The sequence below is a fragment of the Portunus trituberculatus genome, chromosome 31 (assembly GCF_017591435.1).
Source record: "Portunus trituberculatus isolate SZX2019 chromosome 31, ASM1759143v1, whole genome shotgun sequence".
Taxonomy (NCBI): Eukaryota; Metazoa; Arthropoda; class Malacostraca; order Decapoda; family Portunidae; genus Portunus; species Portunus trituberculatus.
Genome location: NC_059285.1, coordinates 25,882,000 through 25,890,965, shown reverse-complemented (window position 1 = coordinate 25,890,965; position 8,966 = coordinate 25,882,000). Strand labels below are relative to the sequence as shown.

The 8,966-nt window shown below is 49.6% G+C and overlaps 1 protein-coding gene and 1 non-coding gene across 2 annotated transcripts; both read right to left on the bottom strand.

The window, feature by feature from the left end:
* Positions 1-1,100: 1,100 nt before the first annotated feature.
* LOC123511124 lies at positions 1,101-3,891 on the bottom strand. The gene is made up of 3 exons (XM_045266746.1): positions 2,948-3,891; positions 2,478-2,843; positions 1,101-2,418 (listed from the first exon to the last, which is right to left on the bottom strand). The coding sequence occupies exons 1-3, from the start codon at positions 3,889-3,891 to the stop codon at positions 1,101-1,103; spliced, it is 2,628 nt and encodes an 875-aa protein (XP_045122681.1).
* Positions 3,892-8,773: 4,882 nt separating this feature from the next.
* Positions 8,774-8,889, bottom strand: LOC123511715. Its single transcript, XR_006676939.1, has one exon. It is a non-coding gene; the product is annotated as a 5S ribosomal RNA (ribosomal RNA).
* Positions 8,890-8,966: the final 77 nt, after the last annotated feature.

Sequence of the window (8,966 nt, the reverse complement as noted above, 5' to 3'; positions counted from 1 at the left end):
GTGCTCCCAATTCTAACATATCCTGCTTACGCCCTCAACGCACTATCTAAATTCCAAGTAAATAAATTACAAAAGAAACAAAACAAAGCACTCCGATTTGCTTTCGATATCAGGCACCCATACAGTCACACCACCGAAGAGCTGCACACACTTGCCAATATAACACCCATCAACATCACACTGTTCAACAGAGGAAACAAAACACTACACACACTTACACACACACTCAGAGACACCACATTCAACAATATCATACAAGAACACGAACACAATAAAGATCACCCATGGTTCAGAAAACCTATAAAAAACCTTTCAAACGAACCACCAGTTCCTATTTACACTTAACAACACCAACAACCCAGAAAAATTATCCCAAATAAACTTACAATAAACTTATAAAATGAAGATGCAAAACACCTCAAGCTTCAACTCCGCTCCCTACTCAAGATCAGACAGCGCTGAGCAACCCCGACAGCTGATTGGCTAAGACAGTAAACACATTGAATGATCAGCAAGGCGGTTCGCCCGCCAACTTTACTCCCTACTACTATATTTCTTCTCTTTTCACCCCCACTATTTTCTTCCACTCATCTCTTATTTCCCCCCCACTATCTATCCCACCCTTACTGTTACTGTTACTGTGCAACACAACACAACTCTTCGCAAGTTGAACGACGCCGTTACTACCATGCCTCCCAAAGCATCAGGAAAGGCTGCCAAGAAGGCTGGCAAGGCTCAGAAGGCCATAGCCAAAGGGGACAAGAAGAAGAAGCGGAGGAGGAAGGAAAGCTACTCCATCTACATCTACAAGGTGCTCAAGCAGGTCCACCCCGACACTGGCGTGTCCTCCAAGGCTATGTCAATCATGAACTCTTTCGTGAACGACATTTTCGAGCGCATCGCTGCCGAGTTGTTGTTGTTTTATTTTTGCTGGTATTCCAGCAGGGCTATGTAGAGCCCTCTAGAGTGTAAATGGCAAGTGAATAGAGGAGTTAGAGACTTGTCCGATGGACAAGACTCACAAGCTTTTTTTTTTTTTTTTTTTTTTTTTTTTTTAATAAACGTAACAAAACAGCAGGCTACCCAAACGACAAGGCGCCTTAAGGTGGTGGAGCATCTGCGACCACATTGGCCAGAATGTTTGCCGGTGTTGCTGCAACAAGGAGTGCTGCAGCTTCCTCCGCATCATCATCTTCAATGTCCGGGTATTGGTGACTTGGTGTTCTGAGACATAGAGTGGCAGGGCATTCAAGCAGGTAGTGGAGAAGTGGGTGTGATGTTCGGGCTTCGCAGTGTTGGCAGGCGAGTGGAACCTGTCCTTGCAGGGCTGATAGGCAAGGGTAGCCAAGGCGAAGTCTGTGAACATCAGCCCTGACTTTAGGATGTGTGTGGTGGAAGTGCTGTTGGTTTATAATCAGTGGCTCTGGCGTACCAGATTGCAGAGGGTGAGCCCCGGGCGGCTTCTTCTTCGTGAGTGTTTTATGGAGACGTAATGTGTTGGCTCTGATTGTGCGTTTGACTTGTGCCATGCTGGGTGAGATAGTGATTTCCGGGTCTGCGATGGTGGTGGCGGCTTTAGCTGCAGCATCAGCAAGATCATTCCCACGTATACCCGCATGGCCCGGAATCCATGTGAGAGTGATCCTCCTTGCCCTCCCACACAGGGTCGTGGCGAGGTGATGGATGCTCGTGAGCAGCCGCACGTTGTCTTGTGGCCACGGGTTACGGAGTGCTTGCAGGGCAGCCATGGAGTCCGTGGCGATAAGGGCGCTGTGTGCCGTGGTGGTGTGTAGGTGTTGGAGGGCTCCTTTGATGGCTGCGAGTTCCGCTTGGGTCGAGGAGGCGCCACTAGAGAGACGCCACTGGAGTGTAGTGCCTTCGGTGACGAGGGCCGCTCCCGCAGCTCCCGAGGCCTGATCTACAGAGCCATCCGTGTATATGATGGTGTCGTGTGTGTGTGTTAGAGGTGTTAGGTGGCCGAGAGCCTCCGCCTTAAGGGCAGCAGGGTGAAGGGACGACTTCGGTAAGGAAAGCCAGTCACTTGAGATGGTTAAAGGGGGACTCCATGGAGGCGCTGGTGTATAGTCCGGGTGGGGGCTGTCTTGCCCTTTATCTCTGATGGTGTCTGCAACTCCACATGATGTCACAGCTGCTGCTGAGCCCCTGGCCCATGTGTGACGGAAGAGGTGAGGGTCTTGTCCGAGAGTGGAGAAGACCTTTCCTGGAGCGATGTAGGGACGTGCAGAAGCAGCCATTTTGCCGATGAGGGTGGCAGAAAGCTGGGGGATTCGGTGCTTGATTGCCACCAGCTGGGCTTCCATCCGCAGATTGAGAACTTTGGTCCAGCGTGGGGCAGACAGAATGACCCTGAGAGCCTGATTCTGTGCCTTATCGAGTGTTTCAATGAGGGCTGGGAAGCTGCAGTGAGACAGGGGGCAGAGTAGTCCACCAACGACCTTATGGCGTGTGTAAAAAACGAGCGCTTCACCCGGAAGCTGGCTCCACAGGCGTTACTGGCGATGGCCTTCAGGATGTTGGTTCTGGAGAGCATCCTGTCTTTGAGTGTTTCCACCTGTTTTCGGAGGGTGAGGTGCCTGTCTATCCACACGCCGAGGTATTGGTGGCTCTCGACCCAACCCACCTGCGCGATTCCAGTGGTAAGAGGGGCATCAGGGATTGCTCCTCCGAATGCCATGGCCTTTGATTTGTTTAAGTTGAGCTTGAGACCAAGCTCACGACACTTGACATCGAGAAGAGTAAGGCAGCGCTGGCTCTGTGAACGATGATTGGGACCGGTGCAGATGAGGGTGATGTCGTCAGCATAGGTAATTATCTTGCAGTCTCTGGGTAGGGGAGGTGTAAAAGAGCCTCCACAAGAGTGTTGAAAAGGTAAGGGCTTATCACGCTTCCCTGTGGAGTCCCGTGTTCATGAAGGTGCAGGGTGGACGTTTTGCCTTGAAAACGGACTGAGGCTTTTCTGTCGGAGAGATAGTCTTGGATCCAGCGCAGTAGGTGGCCCTTAACACCCTTTGCCGCTAGGAGAGCAAGGATAACGGACTCGTCTGCCAGTTCAAATGCCTTCTCAAGGTCGAGAAAGACAGCCGTGCTTTTCCCCTGTCCAGTCGCGGCCAGGAGAGTCGCAAGACATTCTGCGGTGCCCGTGCCTTTGGTGTAGGCATGAACTGCAGGATGGAGTGGCCCTGTGGTCCACTGTAGGCGGTGCAGGACCATCCTTTCCATGGTCTTGGACACACAGGACAGAAGGGAGATGGGGCGGTAGGCGCCAGCTTCCTTTGGTTTCGGGATGGGGATGATGGTAGCTTCTTTCCAGGTAGAGGGAAGCTTCCCTTCCTGGAGTGAGGCATTGAAGAGTGTCAGCAATGCCCGGTGACCATCGGAACCTGCGTGGCGGACCATGGAATGAGTAATTCCGTCCGCACCCGGGGATGTGTCTCCTCCTGTCTTGAGAGCATTCTGGAGCTCTTGTCGTGTGAATGGTGTGTCTGTGGGAGCGTCTTCTGTGCAGGCTGCGTTGATGGTGAGTAGTCGCCTGGGGTGGAGGTTCTGTAGCTTTTCTCTTGTTTCAGCAGGAAGATTGGTGGACTTGGTGCGGCTGGCGAACTTTTCAGCAAGGCGCTCTGCCTCGGCCTGCGGATCAGGGTGGGAAGGCGGTGGAGGTGGACCCTGATTGCGAATAGAGCGCAGCTTTTTCCACATTGTCCCCAAGGACGAGTGAGAATCAAGGGATTGGCACCACTCCATCCATTTTTCATCCCTTACTTCGGCTTTGACCTCCAAGGCATGGCTGACAACGGAGGCAAGAAGGTTCCTGTTCTCTGATGTGGGGTTACGTCTGAATAGTTTCCGAGTGGCATTGAGTCTGGCATTCATTTCCTTGACTCTTTCGTCTCGAAACCAGTAATCCTTGAAGGTTTTCGAGGGTCTTTTGGTTGTAGGGATGGCTCCTTTGCGGCAGCACGGAAGGCAGCTGTGACAGCCTCCTCGTGTTGGTTGATGTCTGAGGGTGGCTGGATCCGAAGACTGGGGTTGTTGCTGAGATGCGAGGCGAAAAGCAGCCAGTCTGCTTTTTTGGTGTTCCATCTGATTGGAGGCAGCGGCGGTGGCGGAAGCTTGTCGAGTCCTATGTCACACAAGATGGCAAAATGATCACTTGCCAGGGTGGGATGAAAGCCCCATGAGCAGACTTGCCGGATTGTGGAAGAGATGAAAGAGAGATCGAGTACTCCTCCCCTCATGTGTGTGGCCGTGCTGTTGTTGAGGAGCTCAACACCTGGGGTCTCGCTCAATGTGACAGCGATGTGGCGACCATCCCTGTTGGTGTTTAGTCTGGATCCTAGTATGGGGTGGTGTGCGTTGAAATCACCGCCGATGTAGGTTGGTGTGATGGATGCCTGTTCCAAGACTTCCTCGAGGTTCAGTTGCTTGTCTGGTGATTTGTAGACGTTGTAGATCTGCAATGATGATTCCTGTAGGGTGAGGGAGACAGCCAAGACCTCGACTCCTTCTCCGCAGGACGCTGGGTCCTCAACGGGACTGCAGTGAATTGTGTCTTTCACGAGAATGGCACATCCCTGTGAGCGTCCTGGTATTCGGGGGATGCTGTAGGTGTTGTATCTCCTGAGACGAAGCTGACGGTCTTCTGTGGTAAGTGTTTCCTGTAGAAGGAAAACATCAACCAGGTCTGTTTTGGCTGCTTCCTGGAGGAGGTGAAGCTTCAATTTGGCACCTTGGATGTTCCATTGCAAGATGCGCAGCGGACGGGAACCGTGTTGCTCGAGGGGAGTGTGGTGGTTTCCTGTGTCTGGTAGCTGGGGTTGTCGTGGCTCGATGGCATCTTGCTGTTGTCGGTTGACACATCCATTGCCATTCCTGAGTCCTGGTCTTTGTTGCTGGTTGTGGAGGGCTTGATGGTGCTGCTGGTTGCTGGATTGTCGGTGCTGGAGAGGGTCAGGTTGGCGCTGGCGTTGGTGTGATGGTTGTTGTTGTGATGGACATTTTTCTTGGCGGGCGAGTGGGCGCAGGTTGTCGTTTCTGGTGATGCTGTGTGCTTCTTTGGCTTGGTGGAGGGTGTGGTAGTCTGGGGATCTGCTTGTGGCACTGTGGTGTGGTTTCTGACTGCGCTGGTCACGGCCGCGACGAGTTTGTCTTGATCTATGTCTTGTTTCAGGATTTGGGACAGGGACATGGCGAAGTCGGTGAGGAGGCTTTTCAGAGATGTCGTGGTGAGAGTGATTGTCGGTTCTTGTGACGGTGGAGGCCGGGCTGATGGAGATGCGGGAGCGGGAGCTCGTGGTGCTGGAAGAGAGGCTTGGTGGTTGCTGGTTTGCAGGACCGGGAAGTCTGCTGCATTCAATTGTTGCGGAGGAGCACGCAGGTCGGCGTTCTTCTGAGTACCCCAGACAAAGGTTCCTGGAGGAGCCTGACAATGTTTCTGAACCCAGTCTATCTGGGTGTTGATTCCCTCTTGAATCTTGCGGCGCCTTTCTGGGCAGGCTTTGTTCCAAGCGTGGTGACTCCCTCCGCAGTTTGGGCACTTGTTCGTCACGGTTTCCTTTGCCTTGAAGCGCTGGAGACATTGGTTCGTGTCGTGATCGCTGCCGCAGATGCCGCAGCGAGGACTGTTCTTGCACTGGCTCCGACCGTGGCCGAAAGCCTGGCACTGGTAGCACCTGAGAGGTTCCGGGGTGTAGGGGCGTATGTAAAAAGTTCCCCATATCTGTAGATCCAGGTGTCCGGGGAGGGGACCGTCGCACTCTATGATCACTTGCCTCGTTTCCTGATCCCTGTAGGTGCAGCGGGTGGCAGTGACTACCTTCGGTTGCTGGGAGATGATGCTCACTGGGAGCCCCAGGGGGAAGCCCATCAGAACACCTTTCGTTGTTTTCATGCGGGGTTCCAGGATCGCGAGATTTACCGTCCTCCCTTCCAAGGTCGATGTTGAGCGGATGGTGTTCAGTGTCTGGTCGTTTTCTGGATAAATCAGGAAGGTGTTGTCCCTCCCTGGTCTGGCTTTGAAGGCAAGGGTGGAGTCCCTCTGAAGGAGCGTCACTACTTCGTAGGGATTCCTGAAGTCGTCTGATGGCATGATTTTGATGGCTTGACGAGGAGTGGAGACGGGCTTCGGGGCCAAGGATACTCCTATGCGTAGCCGGGCGTCTGGCGCGGCAAATAGTTGGTAGAAGAGTTTGCCTGAGATTGCAGTGGCTTGTCCTTTTTCTTCCTGTTGTTCTCCACCAAGGTGAAGTCGTCCTCTTTGTTGTCTGTGGCCTCTGAGGGTGGTGCTGGCATCGGCGGAGAGTCTGCGGGTAGCGTTGCCTGAGAGGGCGGGTCTTCTTTGGGTACTGGTGGTGTCTGTAGATATGCTAGAGGTTCTATCACCCTGGTCTTGGTTAAAGGAGCGGCGTCGAAGTCTTCCTCTGGACGAGTCCTCTTGTTTCTGTCTAAGCTCATGCATCTTACTTGGCGAGGGACGAAGTTCACGGTACGAGCAGCTTTCTTGGTCGTCTCTGATGCCTTGTTCCTCACCATGGTGTCCGGGCTAAGGGGCTTGAGGAGCCCCTTAGAGAAAAACAAACTAGAGCCCTGCCTTGCAGTCTTGACGGTTGCTGTGGCTGCCCCACTTCTAAAAACGGTCGTGACAGCCCCGCCCTGCGTAAAAACTGTGACCTAAGAGGTTATGATAAGGCCCTCTTCAAAAGCTGAGGTGTTGCCTGAACCTGGCCCCGCAACCAAGGCTGGACCAGCACGCTCACTGGCTTCCTTGGCGCATCGCAGGCTGCCTCTGCTTCAGGAGTTCTGGACGCTTTTTAGGTCGACCAGCCCCATCACCCAGAGGCTTAAAATATGTGAAAAACAAGGAAGACAAGAGAGAAAGCCTGGCCAAACCCTCGGCCACCAACCCGCGACCAATCAGACCACTCAGCGGCAGACAAGGGGGGTAAATTCCAAACCGAGTCCGTAGGGAGTGCGATTGCCGTGGTTAGCGGCCAATTCGTGCCAGATGTGTGTGTGGGTGTGTATGTTGTGTATGGTTGGTTGTCTATTTGTCCGTGGGCTCGTACAGAGCGCCTGAAGCAATAAATATTGCTGGAGAATGTGCTGTCCGCGATAGAGCGTTAGCAGGAGACAGTGGAGTGTCCTCTCAGAGCGAGGGATGCTGGCAGACTGAAATTAGAAAATAGAGTGATTTTCGCGCGCGTCTCCCCCCAATATCAATATCCAATTTGATTTGGCTAATTTGCATAAATTTGCATAAAATTTCCATAAATTAGAATAAATTAGCATAAACATTGCATACATTAGCCCCTACCGAAAAAAAAAAAAAGTTGACAATTTCACAATATAATTATTTCAAATGCAAGGGCCACCAACAAATAGCATAAAAATCGTAATATATACACAGACACATATATCCACAAAAAAACTTTAGCAACTACGATCCATATATATATATATATATATATATATATATATATATATATATATATATATATATATATATATATATATATATATATATATATATATATATATATATATATTTACATACAAAGAATATGATTTCTCAAATATACCTGACATCAGCAAAGCAACCATTTTAGATTCTAAGGTCAAATTAGGATGGATGGATGATGTAAAGATAGCAATCGATCATTTCATTCACCAAATACCCACTGCAACATCGCCAAGACAAATTGTTAATCAGATTATTATAGTCTGAAGATCACTTAGACGTTGCCATTTTTGGGAATTTCCCGGCCTGCGGCGTTGCTGGGCAAATTAAGGGATTAGAGCCTATGTGTCAATGAAAACCTTGCTCCCCACACACCATGGATTAACACGGTCACTTTGACCTGTGACCTCACTCGGTCACCCAGAAGGATGTGACAACGCTCGGAGGAAACGTTGTCAAGCATTGTTGTTGCGTTTGCAAAACCAATGCAAAATGTATTTAAAAATAAACACAAATTCCTCTAACTTGCCTCTTTAGAGCATCACAATGTATATGTACTACAACACCATTCAGTTAAAAAGTATTAAGTACCTGACTTGGGGCGCGTATTGGTACACGTGTGACAGCGCCGCAGGCAGGAAAATCCCCAAAAACGCCAACGCCTAAGTGATCTTCATAAAAATGGTCAGACTATAGTGTGCGTATTTATTAGCGTGTCGTGTGTCACGGTTAGTCTGACGGCTTGCGTCTTTCCTCCTCCCACAGCCGCTGCAGTGAATTTTTTTTTTTTATTTTTTTTTTATTTATTTATTTATTTTAGACTTCAATGGTTCATATCCAAGCTCGACAGAGCACAGCACACGTCCGTGCAAGTGGTCATTATTATCCCCTTCCCCCGGCACCAAGCTAGGCTACCGGTTCGATGCAATTTCTCTATAGGTCTTAAAATGTCTATCAATTAAACCAAGACACGCAACCATATAAGATGTTACACGTTAATCATAGCTGTTTCTATAGAGAGAGAGAAAAAATTGTCAGTTCGAGTCCTCTCCTATTCATGTGTGTTTAGAATACACAGTTTTGTCTGGTAATCCAGGCACGAGGTAGTACAAGAATAAATGGATGAATTAACAAAGAATAAAATAAGCAGGTAAAACAATATAAGAATAGACAAATCAAACCTTCTTCTTCTTCTTCTTATTATTATTATTATTATTATTATTATTATTATTATTATAAAATAATAATAATAATAATAATAATAATAAATAATAAATAAATAAATAGATAAATAAAAAATGCCAACATCTGGTGTTCCCAAGCGGTCACCCATCCAAGTACTAACCGGACCCAACGTTGCTTAACTTCGCTGATCGGACGAGAAGCGGTGTGTTCAACGTGGTGTGGTCGTTGGCACTCGATGTGAGATTTTAGGCCCCTTTAAATTCTTCCTGGCTTGCCCTACTATACTCCGTATACCCTGTGAATCAAG